The 20511-nt window shown below is 40.7% G+C and overlaps 1 protein-coding gene across 3 annotated transcripts in view; it reads left to right on the plus strand.

Moving 5' to 3' along the window:
- Positions 1–1605: 1605 nt before the first annotated feature.
- LOC120441906 (gastrula zinc finger protein XlCGF7.1-like) overlaps positions 1606–20511 on the plus strand; it is a 38331-nt gene continuing 19425 nt past the window's right edge. Inside the window, exons 1-4 of one of the 3 annotated variants that reach the window (XM_039617416.1) lie at positions 3270–3290; positions 7831–8427; positions 8753–9023; positions 10705–12413. In XM_039617416.1, coding sequence (XP_039473350.1) covers positions 3273–3290; positions 7831–8427; positions 8753–9023; positions 10705–10730 — 912 coding nt within the window. In that variant the 5' untranslated portion in view covers positions 3270–3272 and the 3' untranslated portion in view covers positions 10731–12413. Of the gene's footprint in view, positions 1717–3269; positions 3291–7830; positions 8428–8752; positions 9246–10704; positions 12414–20511 lie in introns of those variants that run through there. The other 2 variants (XR_005614369.1, XM_039617417.1) reach the window with 2 other exon arrangements.

Consider the following 20511-nt stretch of genomic DNA (forward strand, 5'->3'; position numbering starts at 1 on the left):
ACTATGGTTGCCGGTGTCTCTAGCTTCACATGTCTGAGAACAGAATCACCAATTACCAGAGTTTGACCCCCGGCGGGTGTGTCGCCGGGGGTCACACAAAGACGTAAGCACAGCGCGGACCCGACGCATCAGAATCAGCTTGGTCTTTCTCGGCTTTCTCACCCGACGGCCCGAACACGGACACGCTGTCGGAGCTCACCGATTCTGATGCGTCGAGTCCGCGCTGTGTTTACGTCTTTTTGCGCTGATTCTGAGCTGCAGGTTTTGTCTCTCTCCAACCAAAATTCACCGAGCCAGCAGCAAAAGAAGCAGCAAACTGAGCTTCACGTTTGATCAATGTCATCATGCGTTTTGTTGTTTTGCTTCCACGACTATTAAAATCACACTTCATGCACAGCTAGCTCTCCCTCCCTCTCTCTCTCTCTCTCGCTCTGTACTTCAAGAACAGCTTCCCGTGTCAAATCTCTGTTTTCTGCATTATTCATCCGCTTATTACCCACCAGTCTACTGTTGTTTACAGTGCTGTCGGCCGCTGTCTTTTTCTTTTCTTTTTTTCACTTAAACGGTTCAATACTGAAGAAATTTAAACTTTATATGCAGAACATTGCAGAATATTTTTAAGGTTATCTGCTATAAAAAGTCAGGCCAGAAAAATCTCCTTCATGTTTTCATGTTCACAATTCTGATGAAGTCTCACATGTATCAGTACTGATAAATGATCAGAATTATAATATTTCTGACTGTCTGAGGCTAAATTGAATCGAATCAGGACTTTGAGAACCGGAATCGAATGGATTATAGAAATCAGTGATGATACTCAGCCCTAGTGAGCAGCCTTGACACGACAGAAGTGGACGTAGCTGTAATAAGAAAAGAACTATTGATAACTTAATAAGTTAAGGACTGATCCATCTGAAATTCATAGCCAGCTCTGACACGGTGTCATCAATCTTTGAATGCTGAAAAAGCACAGTGTATCAGCAGCAGGCAGCAGCAAACAGGTCGTCAGAGGCCGAGATGATGATTAAGTTTAACATTTTCTACAATACTGACAAAGCACTTTAAGCACAAGATTGTTAGTTAATAACTTAGAAATGAATATTGTCTGTATGGACTGCAATTCCCTCCCCAAAGAAGTGCACATGTAAAACTGCGGTGGTAAACGATGCGGTTGAAAAATTTGTGTACGCCTTACTTTAAAAAGTTAGTCTAGAGCCCTGTAAAGAGTTCTTGGACACAATTATCGATGAGACATAATCAGGCTTACAAGGAATCACCATAGCTGATAAGGAGCTCGTCATCAGCCAGCTAGCTGATGACACCACTCTTCTTGAAGAATGCTAATCAAATCCCTCCAGCCCTTAGTGTTATTAGTGATTTCTCTGAGACATCTGGTTTATGTCTAAATCTAAAAAATGTGAATTGCTAGCAATTAAAGGCTGCACTGCAACTACTATGTGTAACATTTCTGTTAAACAAGAAGTCACATACCCAGGACTGTTAATATCAAAAGACCAAAAGTCAAGATGCTCGTCAAACTTTAAAAAAAAAAAAAAAAAAGGTACGTTCTAAATGAAACGTCAGACGTCACTAATCACGTGACTCTGGCCAAACGAATCAAGCCTCGACACAGTGCTTCTGAAGCAGTTGACCTTTCTGACACACGCACCGGAGCGTCAGCTTCAAGCGGACCATCACTACCTCTCACATCTAAAGGTAAGTGTCAAGGTAACTTTGAACTGAGTTCAGTCAATCTCGAGTTTTTCGAAGTTTTCTGAATGAAGTTTTCTGTTGCTCTCTGTGAGAGAAGACCGTTAAAGGCGAGGCTCTCCAGAGTGTAGCAAAACAGGAAACCACAGCTGTGTGTGTGTAAGTGTGCAAACGAATAGATTAGAAGTGCAACTGAGCCACGAGTAAAGAAAGGTCAAGTTTCGTGAGTTGTTTTTCTCACCACTGATCACACGCTCAACACTCTACACATACTTGCATCACACGCGCGCTCTCGAGGATCAGCAGTAGCGGTTTTAGATACGGGCGACACGGGCGGTTGCCCGGGGCGGCATCGTGATGGGGGGCGGCATCACGGGCATCGGCAAAAAAAAAAGAAAAGAAAAAAAAGCTCGTACTCATGCTGCCCCGACGGCAACCAGGGCATATTGGGAATGTCGTAGGCACCGATCGGTTTTCTATCGCCCATTTGCTGGGAGTAAGGGAGCCCTCCGTTTGCGAGGTGCGCCTGCTGCTTGCTGTACAGGGAGGAGGGGGCGGGGCGGCGGGGGATTCTCTGGCTGGCTGGCTGGAGCAGCATCTAATAGCCAACTCGCAAAATAAAATAAAAACAAACCAACAAACACGAAGACACCAGACATCATGATACAGACTTATAATTTGCACCGATGTTTTTTCGAAATTCTATAAAAAAGTGAGCGCGAGAGCCCTCGGTGCGCCTGCTCGCTGCTGAAGTCAAAATAAACTTTATTGTCATCTCCGCTACATACAGTCCAGTATATAGAGAGACGAGACGATGAGGCTTCAGTTACAGCAGTGCAAGTAAACGAACAATAAATATAAGAAGAGTAAGAAAATAAATATATACTTTAGGACCAGGGGTAAAGGGATCAATAACAATTTAAAATTTATAATTTACAGTTTGATGATTTAAAGTCTCACACATAACCCGTCGAAAGGGGAGGGAGACCTGCTGTTTCCAAATAGAGCACATTTCATTCATAATGTTGTAAATCCAAGCCCAAGGAGTGTTCACCAGGGCGCCAAACAGGCTAGGACCGCCACTGAGCATCAATATGTACAATTCTGGGCGTCACGTGAGTTGCAGGTGTTACCATATAACGGAAATCTCCATTGTTCTGTAGCAGTGGTTCTCAAACGTTTCACAATGACTTTCAGCCTTACGAGCGACATCAAAGCACAGTAGTAGTAGTATATGTATATATATATATATTGGTGTGTCGGCCCACTGTGCATTTGATTCTAATAACAGGCCTCTGTCTCTCCTGCTATACTGCTACATTTTGTATCAGTGCTCAAACCTTTTGTGTTTGTTTCCAATAAGTTTCCCACCTCGGAAGCAAAAATGTGTTCTTTACTTGTCAGGTGAACACATGAGACACTTTGACTCTTCAGTGCAGTGTGGAGCCTAACAAAGATCTGTTTTGTGTCCCAGCTGATCAGCAGGAGGAGAAGAGTCTGACGGAGCAGCAGAGGAACATTTTCAGCTACTTGGACTCAGCTCAGCCACTACAGAGAAAACAATGAGCTCAACACAGAAGGTGACAGACAGAGCAGGGCGATATGACCAAAAATATTTATCACGATATACATTTGATAATTCGCGATAACAATATAACTGACGATATAATTGACGCAATATAAATGGTAAATGGCCTGTATTTGTATAGCGCTTTACTAGTCCCTAAGGACCCCAAAGCGCTTTACACATCCAGTCATCCACCCATTCACGCACACATTCACACACTGGTGATGGCAAGCTACGTTGTAGCCACAGCCACCCTGGGGCGCACTGACAGAGGCGAGGCTGCCGGACACTGGCACCACCGGGCCCTCTGACCACCACCAGTAGGCAACGGGTGAAGTGTCTTGCCCAAGGACACAACGACCGAGACTGTCCAAGCCGGGGCTCGAACCAGCAATCTTCCGATTGCAAGGCGAGCTCCCAACTCTTGAGCCATAATTGACGAGACAAAATACTTTTACAACTCCACAACTTTATTAGTGCAAAAAATCCCATCAATGTATTTTCACTTAAACAAACAGCTGTTTTTTATGTGTATTGAAGTTATATAAAAATTTAACAGTGCAAATGCAAATTCCTTGCTGACAGTTTAACCAAAAGGCATTTCCAGTGGAAATTGGCGGCATTTTGCTCGAGGAATTTGCATTTGCACTGTTAATATTTTTGGTCATATCGCCTGCTCTACTTTCATGTGTTACTGTTTAGGCTTAAATTGGTTTAATGTTTGGTGCCTTTTTCTTAATGTAAAAAAACCCCCTCAGGTTACAATCAGACATTTGTCTTCACTGAACCTGTTGGGTCTAAACTCAGACCCCGCTGTCTCCAGGACTTATTCCCATGAAAGAAAAACAAGGCAACAGCGATCGATCGATTTACTTGCAAGGGAGGCCTCGTCGGTATCTCAGAAACGCACTTCGAATCTCATTAGCCCCCCCCCAGAACCTCGAGAGTCTGGGGAGGGGGACAAATAAATTCCTTTCACCACAGAGTTAAAACAATGTAGAGATGGTAGCATAAAAATGACAACATTTAACAATTCACTTTAACAGAACCAAGCAGGTCATTTTACCAGCTCAGCTCTAATTCATATGACAGATAATATATGGTATAAACATCTAGATGATGGGAAAGTGGTATTCTTGGACTTTAGTCCTGCATTTGATTTGATAAATTTTGATCTTTTGATTGATAAACTAAAATGTTATTGATTTTCACCAGCTGCTCTGTGCTCGATAAAAAGTTATTTGTCTGGAAGACGGCAAAAGGTTTATTATAATGTTTATTTCTCCGAGGGCTGCGACATGAACTGTGGTCTACCCCAAGGCAGCTGCCTCACTTCTCTATTCAGTTTTCACAAACGATCTGCAATATGTCTTGGCTTAATCTTGGGTATGCCAATGATTCCACCATGTTTTATTCAGCCAGTGACAACTCTGAATTGACCAGCATGTCACAACAAAATTTGCTGAATGTGTTTGACTGGATAAGTAAAAACAACATGATTTTAAATGTATCTAAATCCAAATCTATGTTAATTAGAAGCAGATTAGTCAACAGCCCACAACTGAGTCTTTCCATAGCCAGTGTTAGAACACGTCACCCAGATTAAACTACTCGGCGTTACCATAAATCACCACCTTTCATGGTCTCAGCACATCGACTGTTTTTAAGAAAACGGGACAAGGCATAGCTATGGCTATGAAATGCTCTTTCTGTATCACTTCTTCAGTTATGAAAGATGTCATTAATGCACTAGTAATGCCTCATCTGGAGTACTGTTCAATCATTTGGTCAGCAGCTAATAAGACAGATCTTAACAGACTTCAGTTAGTCCAGAATAAGGCGTCCAGATTAGATGTTCATACTATACTAATTAAAAATGGACCGATCCTCACCTCACAAAACGCGCTACTTGGTGTAACCCAGCTTTGCTTATCAGAGAAGTATGTGTCACTCGATAGAGCGGCTGTTGTCTGCGAGACCTGTCGGCGAACTGGTGCAGCATTTGGAGCCTCACTACATGCTTCCAAACCGCAGCATTTTTAATCTTAATCTCTTCCATACTGAGGCGAAAAGGAAGCGATTTGTCCCGTACTTCAGCTAGAATGGAGGAAAAAAGACTGGAGTTAGTCTGTGTCCTTAAGTTGCAGCTGCCTCTTCTTCTCTCATGTTTTCTAAGTAGCTGACAGCTGGTAACTGTGCAGGGGCGGCTCTAGCAAAGCTTTGCCAGGGGGCAGGTAGGGCATTAACAAGAAAAGGGAGGCACAAAAAATACTTTTCTTTGTTATTTCATTTAAAGGACTAACTTTTAATAAATAATTATCTGAATCTTACACCCAAAGTGGTCATCTGATTAAATGTATAGAAATCCATTACTGTATATGGTAACTATTAAGTCTAATTTACACCCTGGTAAGCTATAGTCCTTTTTCCTTTGGGAAGGTACCATCTGTGCAGTCTGCAATTCTGTTGAAGAAAGATGTTGAATCTATTTAATTATTGTAGAAACAATTGATTATTTCTGTGCATTTGATGTACACGTGCATTAAATTAAAGTTGATTACGTCGAATAAGCATCATGAGGTGGAGGGCGGGGGTGGTTCTGGGAGATTTTTGCTGGGAGTTGGCAACTCTATTAGTTAGGTTGTTTAATATTTCTGATAAGTACTCTTTAAAATACCAGAATAGGAAGGATGGTGCAGGTTTAAGTTTATTAGATTGATGTGTGTTGCTGAACTATAAAATATTTGAATAGAATAGAATTCAACTTTATTGTCATTGCACATGTCACAGGTACAGGGCAACGAAATGCAGTTTGCATCCATCCAGAAGTGCTTTAGCCATGATATCGATATATTACAATATATATTAGCAATAATATAGATATGTAAGTTATATTACAGAAATGGGTCTATTATGGTATGTTATAATGTACACGGTATGAAGTATGTTATGAATATGCTATAACTATAAGTATGTACAGGCTGTAGTGAGTACAAGCTATGAACAGGATATAAATAGGAAAAACTATACAGAAATATGAGATATACAGCTATACAGAAATGGGAAATATGCAAGTTATAAACAGTTGTACAATTAAAAATTATCGTATTATACAGAATGATTATTTATACAGAATTATACAGTGGTGCAGTTAAGATAAGTGAGATATGTGGATAATTTCTACAGAGGCTATATAAAGTGCTAGTGGTTGTGAGTGGTGGTTCAGTCCATGTTATTATTGTGTGTCTGAGGGTACAGTTGTCCATTGTGTGTGTGTGTGTAGGTGGTTGTGGGTGTGTGTATGTTCAGTCCATGAGTTTAACGTGGGTCAGATGTCAGGAGGCAGAGTTCAGGAGTCTGACAGCTGTGGGGAAGAAGCTGTTCCGGTACCTGGTGGTCTTAGTCCGGAGGCTCCTGTAGCGCCTCCCAGAGGGCAGGAGGGTGAAGAGTCCATGTGATGGGTGACTGGGGTCTTTGATGATTTTCCCAGCCCTTTTCAGACACCGCTTCCTGTAGATGTCCTTTATGGCAGGAAGTGGTGCTCCGGCGATGATTGGAATCGGTATTGGACATTAAAAAGTGGCATCGTGCCATCTCTAATACTAATATCGATAAAATGCATTATCAACTTTCTTGGCTTCCTGTACAGGCTCAAATATTCTATGGCTTACTTGTAGTTATAAAGAAAGCAATTCTGTTAAACACACCACATTTATTTCTGCTCAGCTGCAGTATCCAGATGAAATACATAATGATATTACACGATTTTCAACAAACTGCAATTTAGTAAATGCTCGAGTTAAAAGTAACTTTTTGTAAAACTGTTATATTTAGAGCAACTTTCAAGTGGAATAAATTGCCTCATAAAATTAGAGAATTAGCAACTATTCAAAACTTCAATGAACATTTAAGAGTCGATTTACAGAACTTTTAGTTGTTGTAATATTGTAAGAGATGATTTGTTTTTGATAATTGTGTAATGTGCATTAATGTTATTGATAATATTATTATTGTTGTTATTATTGGTTTTTTTTGATTGTTTATATTTTAATTGTGAAACCTCACTGTGGATGTAAGAGCCAAATTATGTGGATATCTTGAATCCACCTCATTGTGTAATATTTTATATGATTGTATTTGACGGAAGACGAGCAACATCTGTTGTGGAAGCTAATGGGGTTCCTTTTGAATAAATAAATAAACAAACATAGGATTTATTATCACTGAATAATTATGTATAAATCTATAAAAATTATAGAAATATGTAATAAAAACAAGAACTGTGTGTGTGTGTGTGTGTGTGTGTGTGTGTGTGCAATCAGGAGGGATGGGCATGATTTTAGTGTTTGAACAGTCATGAATTATTTTTAACACCAGGTTGGATGTAATGTGTTAGAACTACCAGCAGGTGGGGATAAGAGACCTTTAAGGTGTTTGGTGCCACACTCCACCTTCAGGTTTAAAACTAGTGTTAATGGAGGGAGTTTGAAGGTTCAGTTTGTTCCACGACTGCATTTCACTCACTGCCTCTGTTTGTATCTCTGTCACTGCAGGACCAACATGGAGCGAGAAGTCAGCGGTCTCAGGAGGCCGACAAACCTCACAGAAGAAAGAGAGAGAAAAAACACACCTGTGATGAGTGTGGGAAGGATTTTACTGTGAAGACTTCACTAAAAGAGCATCAGGTCATCCACACTGGAGAGAGACCGTTCAGCTGTGACTTGTGTGGAAAGACTTTTTCCTGGAAGGATTCCCTAAAAAAACACCAACTCATCCACAGTGGAGTTAAAGCGTACAGCTGTGATCAGTGTGGCAGAGCTTTTACTCACAGTAGCAGCTTACAGAGTCATCTAGTTACCCACTCTGGAATTAAGGCATACAGCTGTGACATCTGTGGAAAAACTTTCAGCCGGAGAGGGGACCGAAATACACACCTACGCATTCACACCAGACATGATGTGTACTGCTGTGAACAGTGTGGCAAATACTTTGCTACAGACAAACAATTAAAACAACACATGTTTACCCACACTGAGGGACGACCTTATAAATGTGACCTGTGTGAGAAGACCTTTAAAGCTCCACATTACCTGAGACAACACCAACAGATCCACACCAGAAAGAGACTCTACAAGTGCAGTTACTGTGAGGTATGTATTTATATTTTTATCTTGTTATTTTAGCCTGACTGTTTGGAACAACTCTGCTCATTAAACTGTGTTAGCATGTTAGCAATTCTACTGCATGGAAAAGCAGCTCTGAGTGATTATTCAGATTTTCATGTCAGTTATGATTTTAGTATTACTGTAGTATTATGGTGGTAGTATTGTAGTTATTGCAGCCTAGTAAATTGAGTGTGTTAACTGAAACAGTAAAATGTAATTGGACGTCTGCAGAGATGCTCTTTATTTCAGGCGACGTTCAGGATAAAAATGTTGAAGGACTGACTTACACTGTCTTTGTGTCTTTGTTTAGAAGCAGAGCGACACAGATGGATCCTGTTCTCAACCCTGTCATCACCATGGTGGTGGGAAAGACTTTCGTTGTGACCTCTGTGGAAAAACTTTCAGTCGGCAAGACACCCTAAAAATACATCAACATAGACACACTGGAGGCAAACTGAAATACTGCAAAGAATGTGGGAGAAGCTTCACCACATCACGTGGCTTAAAACGCCATGAACTGATTCACAGTGGGGTTAAAAAGCACCTCTGTGATCAGTGTGGGTCATCCTTCACCACTGCAGGTGAGCTTAAAAGACACAAACGAGTCCACACAGGAGAGAAACCATACAAGTGCAGACACTGTGACAAAAGCTTCTCACATTCAAGTAGTCGTAACAAGCATGAACGTACACACATGGATAGAAACTACAGCTGTGACCAGTGTGACAAGAGCTTCAAGAATCTCAGTTCATACTCTGAACACAAACGATCCCACGTTACTAATAAACTGTTTCACTGTTACCAATGTGCCCAAACATTCACCTCATTGTCTGCTCTGTGCAAACATCAGCGTGATCACTCAGGGCTGTAATCACTCCCATCACTGGATCACAGTGAATCTGAAGAGACAGAAAGATCCTCTGGTTTCAGTGTCAGACTCAAAAAGCTTGAGATCAGGCTCCACAGAGTTCAGATAGAATCATTTAAACTTGTTGAACTGAACTGGTTGCTGGGCTGAACTTCTACATAATACAGATTTACATGGGATCTTATTTTCTGTCGTTTTACTGAGTCAGTTTTGTCCTTTTTTCTCTGTCCTGGTTTTGCTCGTCTGTAAATAATTGAAACTCAGTCAAATAGTTCATTGTTCTCCAGCAAAACGTTTTGGAAACTCATGTTTAACCTTTAAAACTCTGACATGTTTTAGCACACAAGGCTTCATCGGGGGAGTTCACTCATGATTGGACCATGAGAATAAAGGTTTTAGTTCTTTCAAAGAGAGTCTTGGAGGTGTTTGATGTTTTGTTTTTCTGAAACCACCTGAAAGAAAAACTATTTTTCTTGCTTTATGTAGTGTGGAAGTTTTTAATGTTTCTTTCATCTGTGATGTTCTTGAATGTGTTGAGGTGAAGATGGTACAAATAAACTGTCCTTTTAGCTTTAGCTCCTAATTTATTCATTATTTATGGATGTAGCACAGCAGCAGTTTCTTGATTAACACATGGAGGGCTCGGGATCTGATGCTAAATAATGTTTTGTGTCCTTGTACACATCATACAGCTCAGCTGTTCCACAGATGTCAGGTTTACACAGTGGGATGGTTTGTAAGAACGCAGCTCTCCTGTGGATAAATCCTTACTCTTAGCCTCAGGACCTCACACAGTCCCAGCAGGTTCGGTCAGAAGATTTATACCTTTTTCATTTCTATATGATTCTTCTTGCATCTAAACAAAGATGATTATGATGATGATGAGTCATTTATGAAAAAAGAAGCAAAAAACAATATTGTTGTATGAGGATTTTTATGGCAGATTTTGTGCATCAACGTTTTTGTACATGAAAATGTCGAAAAGATGCAAAGGAGGAGGAGGGCACAAGAGCTCAGCACGTGATACTGACTGGAAGCAACACAGCTGCTGTTGACAAAGCAGCAGAGTCAGATATGAATGTGTATTGAATTCATCGTGTAAATATACCAGATTCATCCACATACGCTAGTTTTCACCTTTTTTTTACTTTCAGTAAGTTTACTTTTAGTTTATTTTTACTTTCTTAAGACGCAGGAGAATCTGATTCATCATGATTGAGCATTTCATTAAAGTAATGTTTAAAAGACATTTCTCGTTTGTTCTTTCAGCTGCAGCCTCGCTGGTGTTTAACTGTCTGACAGTAAAGAAGATAAAAGATACGTGCAAACACAAACACATGAAAAGTATTTGCAGAAAAGCTTAAAGCTCTTGTTTGTCTGTTTTTTCGTTCCAGTCATCGCCAACATGGCGAAGATGTGAAGCTGCCTTTCTGCTACAGTATCTCCTTACATACATTTGCTCATATCGTGGGACTTCTTATAGAGTGTCTTTCTTTGACCATGTCTCACTGTGTTTTATTCTTGATGTTGGATTTAACTCTTGCATGACTTAATTTTAATAATGTTAAAATGGATGGATGGCTAGACGGACCCCCTGAATTAATCATCTGAAATCTTTTTATTCCTTTATTCCACTGCTTTCAGGCATTTCTGTGCATCCAAATTTATATATAGATATCGAAACACTCATATCTGTACAATTTGTTAATATCTTCATAATCTCCAATAATGTTACACCCCAGTGCTTTCATTTGAACCCCAAGTGTCATTGTCTTTGAAAAAGCACAGAGTATAATGCATCTATTTTGCAAAAATAAATAATACAATAAATGTTTAAAGACTTTCAAAAGGTACCCTGTTTTTCCCTTCGTCGTATCGTACAAATAGAGATAATATAATTATCTGAGGAACAATTGTCAATAAGCAGAGAAGTTATTAAAATATTACTGCAAGACATGGAAGCAGCTGGTGTTGTTCCCAAATTAGGAAGAATATTTTAAAATTACTTCACAATTCTTCTTGCACTTCAGATTGTTACAAACTATCAGAATATAAAGAAAGTCAGAAAATGGAAAACCTCAGCTTATAAAACTGCTATTTTTTTTAACCACAATCCACTGGATCAATTTCAAGGGTTTTGCACTTGATTTTTATTTAATCATAAAACACTGCAGAGATGCAAAGAAGTAATCATTATAACAGTGTGCAAATACTATGTGTCCAAGCTATAGACGTCTCTGAAGCGACACTTTAAGAAACTCCTGCATAGCTGCGGGGTGCACAGTCCACATTTCACAGTGACAGCACAAAGACCCACACAGCTGGATTTGGATATTTAACATTCTTTCAGTAAAAATTAAACCCTGCATGAGTCCATGAATATCTGCCATTAATCAGATGAAAGCCTCTGCTGTAGCACCCTGTCATCCATTCATCCAAGAGATGTAACCAAGATACTGCCTCTATTAGATAATTATTAGATAATCATTGTTGAAAAATAATCTTTAACATCTGATTAATTTCAGATTTTTAATGTCAGATTTTACACGGTGAGGTGTAGCAGAGTTTAACTCAGAAAATTAAACTTTAACTCAAAACGTAGCAAGAAGAATTTGTTCTTTCAGCTCTAATCTGTGAAAAAAAGACAAAAAAAAAAACTTGGTTGTTCTGTTCATTGTCACCGCTCTGATGTCAGGTGTACATGATTGGAGGATTTGGGGTTGGGTTCTCTGCTCATTCATCATTGCAGATTTTAGTTAGATTTGTTTGTCCGTGGGAACTGTGGGAACCTTAAATTACATTTTGGATGTAAACATAAAGAAGAGCGTGAAGGGGTGTGAAGAAAAACAGATTTTAAACTTTGTTTTTTTTTACCTGGACTCTGTGGCTGCTATGAAACAAAAGTGAAGTAATGAAAATAAAAAATGTTCTCAGTTTTCCTTGTTTGCCAAACTTCTCTCTAAAAACCAACTCTGGTCCCTGTGTTTTTATTACAGTCTCTACAGTGTGAGATAATAAAAGGAGGATGTTGAAGGCAGCACTGCTCCACCTGCACTATACACACTATACAATTTTTCATAACAGATGAGTTTTGTGTTTGTTGGTTTTTTTGTTTTTTTTTTGTTTTGTTTTTTTTATTCCCACCTATGCTTCTATTTTCTATATTAAAAAAAACAACAGGAGTTATGCAGGTTTACTGTGATCAAAACTTCAGACTCACAGTGAAACATCGTGCTGTGTAACACTATACAACAGTGTAAAGTCCAGGAAAGTTTCTTCATGGTTCAGAGGCTGCTCGGCAGAGGATGATTTAAAGATATGTGTGAAATGGGCTGTTATGATTGGTCAGAAAATGTGATGACGGTTGCCTTTTTATAAAGAGTAGCCTTTCCTTTTTGCCAGCGGTCGTGGCCGCTAAAGAGACTTAAAACTGCAAAGACGGCACGGCGCTGTCACGCTGACGGCCCAGGAGACACCGTTGGTGAGTCGGAAACTATTGCCTGGATGCCGAAACTCCCAGTAGGCAGGAGAATGCCAGGAGGGGTTTGTTCATATGAAATAGGAAAAAAAATACAAAGCATTAAACCATGTTAAAAACACAACAGCCTTTATAAATGTAGTTTGTGTTGGTCTTTCACGTGGAATTCCAATAAAATTGATTCATGTTTGTGGCTGTAATGTGACAAAATGTTGGAAAGTTCAAGGGAGCCGAATACTTTTGCAAACCACTGTAAAATAGAACAAAATACAAAGCATTAAAAAATGTTAAAAACACAACAGCCTTTATAAATGTAGTTTGGACCCGGAAGCAAGTTTCATCAGGTCATCACTTAAAGACTGGATATCCCACCTGCTGTGGAGTTTTAATGCAGTACAGTTGTTATTATTAAACTCCTGTCACATTCTGACCGTTAAAATGAATAATATTCATATATGTAATGAAATTGTTTCAAGTAAACTGTATATGGTGTTAAATAGGCCTAAACTACTGTACTTTAATGTCGGCGGTACTTCAAGAGCCATATATTTTATGAGCTGGTACTCATTGTGATATATAGAGGACAGCAGGAGCAGAACAGACACACAGCAACAACCAACAACAACCCTGCAAGTGGACCTATTTTGGGGGGACTTGTGTATCATGTAAAGCACTGTGCAATGCTCTATGTGACAAATATTAAAAAAATTAATTTCATTAGTATAGATGAAATATTTTGTTTTCTACGAATGCCCAGCAGCCCTGAAACCCTCTGAACTCTAATGTTCACAATGCAATAAATCGATAGACTTTGAGGAGCATGAATTAGACTGGATAAGAATTTTTATGGAACTTCTTTTATCCTGGACCTGGAAGAACCCTTGACCCCAAGCAAGCTCATGCCATCCCCCTGTACCCAGCTCCACTTGTTTGTGAAACAAAGCTGTGTCCCTTTGGTTCTCCTGTTTGGTCTACCTTAGTAATTTGGACACCCTCAACAAAACGAACAGTAAGTATGGAAAATTCAAGTCCATGTCAAGTTCTTGTCAACGGGAAGAGAAAAAGTGTCTCATCAGTTTGATACCTGCTACGTGAAGGTGTTAGAGAAGATTTGCATCAATAAGATTTCTTTTTCTGGACTATTATGGTTACTTGTGAGTTTAGACTATTCAGACATCTATGAGGGCTGTGATAAGAGAAGGAGAAGGTTTTAGAGATGTTAAAAGTTTGCCTATACTTTCACATTTTAAAACACTCTAAACACAGTTACTCCTGCTACAGAACCTGCTGCCTTCTGGTGGTGTCTAATAATCTTAGGCCCCCTCCTCGATTCAGAGATGGTCTTTCCCTTTTCACGTAAATGGGCTCCTTGACTCCGCCCTCAAACCAGCGATCCTCCCTGTCCAGGATGTGTACATCCTCATCATTGAAAGAGTGTCCACTGGCCTGTAGGTGTGAATAGACTGCAGAGTCCTGGCCTGACGAGGTAGCTCTTCTGTGTTGTGCCATCCGCTTCGCCAGAGGTTGTTTGGTTTCCCTGATGTATAAATCCTGGCAATCCTCCTGGTGCTTAACAGCGTACACTATGATACTCTGTTTGTGTCGGGGGACCCCATCCTTAGGGTGGACCACTTTTTGGTGCAGCATGCTTTGGGGTTTAAAAGCCACAGAGACCCGGTGTTTAGAAAAAATGTGTCTCAACTGCTCCGATACTCCTGACACATATGGGATCACTACAGGTTTTCGCTTGGGCAGCGGTTGTCCTTCTCTCCTGGATCGGCTGGAGCTTTCTTTAGGTGCCTTTCCTGCTTTGACTAAAGTCCAGCTGGGATAACCACATTTACTCAGGGCCTTCTTGATGTGCTGTTCTTCTGCTTCCCTGGCCGCTGTGTCAGTGGGGATGGTGTTCGCTCTGTGTTGTAGCGTCCTGATGACACCCAGTTTGTGCTCCAGTGGATGATGAGAGTCAAACCTTAGATACTGATCCGTATGTGTAGGTTTACGGTACACGTCAGCTTTTAGATGTCCCCCATTACTGATGGAAATCTCACAGTCTAAGAAGGCTAACCTGCCACTTTTCATATCCTCCCTGGTGAATTTGATGTGTCGTCCACTGAGTTAATGTGACCCGTGAAGTGTATTACATCCTCAGATTTGATTTTCACCCAGGTGTCATCCACATATCTGGTGGTGTCCCAGGGTAGGACAGCAAAGCCCTCTTTTCCTCTTCTTCCATACAAATTGGCCACGATGGGTGAAACTGGGGAGCCCATGGCACACCCATGTTTCTGCCTGTAGAACTGACCCTTGTATGTCAAGTAGGTGGAATGAAGACACAGTTCCAAAAGCAAACACACTTGCACACGATGCTGAGAGTGGTCCTGTTGCTGAGGTTGGTGTCATCCTGTAATCTCTTATGGACTACCTCCAACGCTTCCGTGACTGGGATGCAAGTGAAGAGAGATGTAACGTCGTACGAGACCATGGTTTCATCTGCCTCCGTAATGACATCTCTCACCTTCTCAACAAAATCCAGGGTGTTCTGGATGTGGTGGTCAGAGCTGCCCACCAGCGGGTTGAGGATCGAAGCCAGAAACTTGGAGATGTTATAGGTGACAGAGTTGATCATGCAGACAATCGGTCTTAAAGGTGCCCCCTGTTTATGTATTTTCGTTAAACCATACAGACTTGGTGTAGACCCCCCTGGGTACAGCCTGTGGTATGAGGTCTGGTCGATATCGATATCGATAATAAAAAAAATGGCGAACTGACTGACTGGTTAAAGCTGACAAAAGCTGTCAAGACTGACTGACTTAACATCATTGTGTGAAGCTAACCCCCACCTGACAAAGGTGTGGACGTATCTGTGTGTGTGTCTCTGTTGCAGGAACAGGAGACCACAGGAGGAAACTTGGGTCACATGACTATATGAACTCTGCAAATTTAACCTTTTTAGTTTTAATTTTTCTGTGTCTGTGAATTTACCACGGGTGTGTTATTCACTACCTTGTGTTGCTCACAGAGATCACTGTGAGAAAGAGTGTATACACCTGTGCAGCGCTAACATTTACATTTCTTTTCTACAACAGATGGTTAATCATGTGATTTGATCATGTGATTTACAGCAGGACACAACTTAATGTTTTTCTACCACAGGATTACTGAGATTTTGTGTGAAGAAAACTGTGGTTACAGGCTATATGTTGGTGATGAAATTACACTGTGTTGTTGAGAAAATGTTGGACAAAATGTGAATGTTACAGGGGAGAAGTGAATACAGTGTGATACTGTGTTTAAAACCATTGTTGCTTCTTTTACTTAACTTTATGACCTTTCACAGCACCACTGGAATCGGGATGGCCGATGCCTGACCACCAGGATGATCCGTGTGTTTGGCTGATGTTTGTTTTTCTTTAAGAGTGTTTGTAAAGGATTCAGCACAGACAGACAAGTGACAATCGAACAGATGTGCAGTGGTTACAGAATAGTTACATGGGGTTCATTATCTGACCACTATTGGGCTCATGGTGAGTGACAAACTTAAGGAAAGTCACTGATTACAATGTGGAATGACGTTGAGATGTTCAGTGATTTGGAGCAAATTATGGAAAAAGTAGGAGTTTAATGAGTTTAGAATAAACCTGCAATGATCCTTGTCTCTGTGATGCTGAATACTTTATTACAGTTATGAGTTGCCGTTGGTTGCAAATGTGAAGTTGTTTTAACTTGAAGACTTTGTCTTCTAGGATACAGGCTGGAGCTATGAGTTAAACAATCTAAACATTTAACCACTGACTAATGTTTGACACAGGGTTAAAGGTTGGAGTTTGGCTGCTCCAAGTGGGAAAACCTGGAGATTGTTTTAGAGAGAATGTGCAACATTCTTGTACATGTCTCACTGGGGAGTTGACACATGGCGAAAGCCATGTGGCGAGAGGAGTGTCATTTTTTAATTTGCAGATGTCGTGAGGTGCCATGACGAGAAGGAGTGACTGAGGGGATCGTCCACAAGATGGAAGCTGAGGCTTCAGGAGGAGAGAGGCTTCAGGAGGATCAGAGATCACCTTCAGCACAGCAGACATCGCGCAGAGAGCTGTGCTACTGGGCTTCCAGGAGATCATCGAGAGGAGTCTTTGCACAGCAAACAACCATAAGGAGTGGAAGCGTTTCAACGTTGGCATTGAAGAAGACAACTAAGGTGTACGACGTGCTCTGCCTTAAATCGTCCGCAGCGTTGGAACATGAGAACCTGAGGGATGAAGGGAGCATGCCAAGATCCAAAAGTGACAGCGCAGAGGAGGTCCAGCGATGGACTTGTGGTTCTGTGAACAGCACAAATGTCAGGTGACTGTGAAATAACTAACAGCACTTTTTCCACAAGTGAAGCCAGTAACTTACTATCCTAAAAAGATTAGCTCTGGTTTCTTGTGCTTTACCTCCATGCGTGAGATCAGTATGTGCAGCAGCTTAAGCTGTACAATGTTTCAGGAAATAGTTTATTTCACCTTTTGACACTGTTAGTTCCACACGAGGTAGATCTCTACTACTGCAGACTAAAATTACATTTCTGTCAGCTGCAAGACACTTGTCTTTAATGTTACTGTTACTCTTACAACCACACATAACCATAAAATGGTGCACAATTCTGAATCCATCAACTCTTTTGCCAACGAAAGAAGAGGGCACTTCTCATGAGTGTAGAGAGCACGTGGAGAAGGAGTGTAAGCCGAGGGATGACTTAACAGATGTGCCACTTGATGAGGGAATGGTTTGGGTTGTTGATGGTTCGAGTTTTACAACAGCAGAGGGACAGGCTAAAACAGGTTTTACTGTAGTAGATAGTGAGAAAATTATCTGTGCAGGACAACTAGCATGTTTCATATTTGCGTAAGCAGCAGAGATGCTAGCTTTAACGCAAGGGTGTAAAGCTGCAGAGAGACACTATACACTGATAGCCAATATGCATTTGCTACATTACATTTCTTTATAGTGCAGTGGGTGAGACGAGGTGTGACAGCCTCTACAGGGAACCCTGTACAACACAACAAACTCCTGCAAAATCTGCTGGAAGCAATAATATTGCCCAGTAGAATTGCCATGTGTAATTGTGCAACACATGTGAGGGAAAGATCCAGTTGCATTAGGGAATGCTTGTTTACTTAGCCTGGCAGGGCGAAGGACACTGTCTCAGCTGAACTCTGGACACATACACACACACAGGCATATACCCACATGCAGATGTACACTCATCCCCCCTCCCCCTCCAAACGCCTTCGACGCTTATTCCCTTGCGATGCTGACGGTGAATAAAGGAGACCAGCGCATAGGCTGCAGGCCCGGATGTACTGTCTACACTGGCTGTCTCTCACCCTTTACCCACCCCTGTTGCTTGTCATGTGTTTCTTTGGTGTATTAAGAGTTTTTTGATGTGCTATGTGCAGAGGTGTTTTTGTCTGTTCTCAAACTGATCTCCCTGTTGGAGCTCAGTCTGGGAGGAGTTATTTTTTTCTCCTTATCTTTCCTCATGTGGTGCATTTTCCATTGTTATACCTCTCTGACCTGTCTTCACCATGTGATGTTTTTGTGTAATGTATGTATGGTTGGAGGGTAAGATGGCGCCGCCATTGCGTGCAATAGGTCAGCAGCCTTAACATGAAATTTCCCCTTGTGGGACTAATAAAGATATATTAATCAATCAATCTATCAACTAGGGAAGCAGATGCCATTTCGGTTGCCAAAGCAATATGTAAGAATATCATCCCGGAACACGGGATTCCAGAGACTATTTATAGTGATGATGGTCCACACTTTGTAAATGAAGTGATTGGATTAATGGCACAGCATCTAGGGATTACACTAAAATATCATTGTTCATATCACCCACAAAGTGCAGGGTTGGTAGAGAGAACTAACGGCACAGTAAAGCTAAGACTTAGGAAGTCAATGGAAGAGACAGGCAGGACATGGTTAGACTGTATAGAACTAGTTAAGATGTACATGAGGATTACTCCAACAGAGAACGGTCTGACTCTTTGAGATTATATATGGTAGAGTATTTAGAGTTTTAGTCTTCTGTAGTGATGATAGAAACGCAGAAGAGAGAGCACATTAGCAGATTGGATGCTAAAAATGTTTAAAATTACAGAAGTCATGAGAACAAATGATCTGCCAGATGATTCTGTTTCTCCTCAGCAGCAGAGTCTGAAGTCTGGAGATTGGATGTTGATAAGGCCATGGAGAGGAAGTGCTCCGTTCTTACTGCAGGTTTTCATAGAAAGTATAGAGAATAACACCCTCCCTCCTACTCTTACTCAGGGTCTCATAACACTTATTCCAAAGCCAAACAAAGACTTACTTCTTATTGATAATTGGAGACCCATCTGTCTGCTCAATAATGACTATGAGATTATGGCTTTAGTACTTGATAACAGAATTAAAGAGTTCTTGGATACAATTATCGATGAGACACAATCAGGCTTTATGAGAAATAGACACATTTCTAATAACATTAGACTGGTTTTGGATCTACTTGATTACTCTGATTTGGTATCTGACAATAGCTTCATTCTCTTCCTGGATTTTTAAAAGGCCTTTGATACAACTGAACATCAATTTATTTTCCACTCTTTGAAAAAATTTGGCTTTGGATAATTTTTCTGTAAAGCTTCAAAACCTTGTACACGAATGGCAATAGCTCAATTAAAATGATTACGACTCCACCCCAAGATTTGACCTGTTATACAAGGAATCACCATAGCTGATAAGGAGCTCATCATCAGCCAGCTAGCTGATGACACCACTCTTCTTGAAGAATGCAAATCAAATCCGTCTAGCACTTAGTGTTATTAGTGATTTCTCTGAGGCATCTGGTTTATGTCTAAATCTAAAAAATATGAATTACTAGCAATTAAAGGCTGCACTGCAAATGCTATCTGTAACATTTCTGTTAAACAAGAAGTCACATACCCAGGACTGTTAATATCCAAAGACCAAAAGTCAAGATGCTCGTCAAACTTAACAAAAAAAAAAAAAAAAAGGTACGTTCTAAATGAAGCTTCAGACGTCACTAATCACGTGACTCTGGCCAAACGAATCAAGCCTCGACACAGTGCTTCTGAAGCAGCGTGTTGATCTTTCTGACACACGCACCGGAGCGTCAGCTTCAAGCGGACCATCACTACCTCTCACATCTAAAGGTAAGTGCCAAGGTAACTTTGAACTGAGTTCAGTCAATCTCGAGTTTTTCGAAGTTTTCTGAATGAAGTTTTCTGTTGCTCTCTGTGAGAGAAGACCGTTAAAGGCGAGGCTCTCCAGAGTGTAGCAAAACAGGAAACCACAGCTGTGTGTGTGTAAGTGTGCAAACGAATAGATTAGAAGTGAAAGTGAGCCACGAGTATAGAAAGGTCAAGTTTCGTGAGTTGTTTTTCTCACCACTGATCACGCGCTCAACACTCTACACATACTTGCATCACACGCGCGCTCTCAAGCATCAGTATTGTACAATTCTGGGCGTCACGTGATTTGAGGGTGTTACCATATAACGGAAATCTCCATTGTTCTGTAGCAGTGGTTCTCAAACGTTTCACAATGAGTTTCACCCTTATGAGCGATATCAAAGCGCAGTAGTATAGGCCTATTTAACACCACATACACACACACACACACACATACATATATATATATATATATATATATATGTATATGTGTGTGTGTGTGTGTGTGT

The sequence above is a fragment of the Oreochromis aureus genome, linkage group 9, assembly GCF_013358895.1.
Source record: "Oreochromis aureus strain Israel breed Guangdong linkage group 9, ZZ_aureus, whole genome shotgun sequence".
Lineage (NCBI taxonomy): Eukaryota > Metazoa > Chordata > Actinopteri > Cichliformes > Cichlidae > Oreochromis > Oreochromis aureus.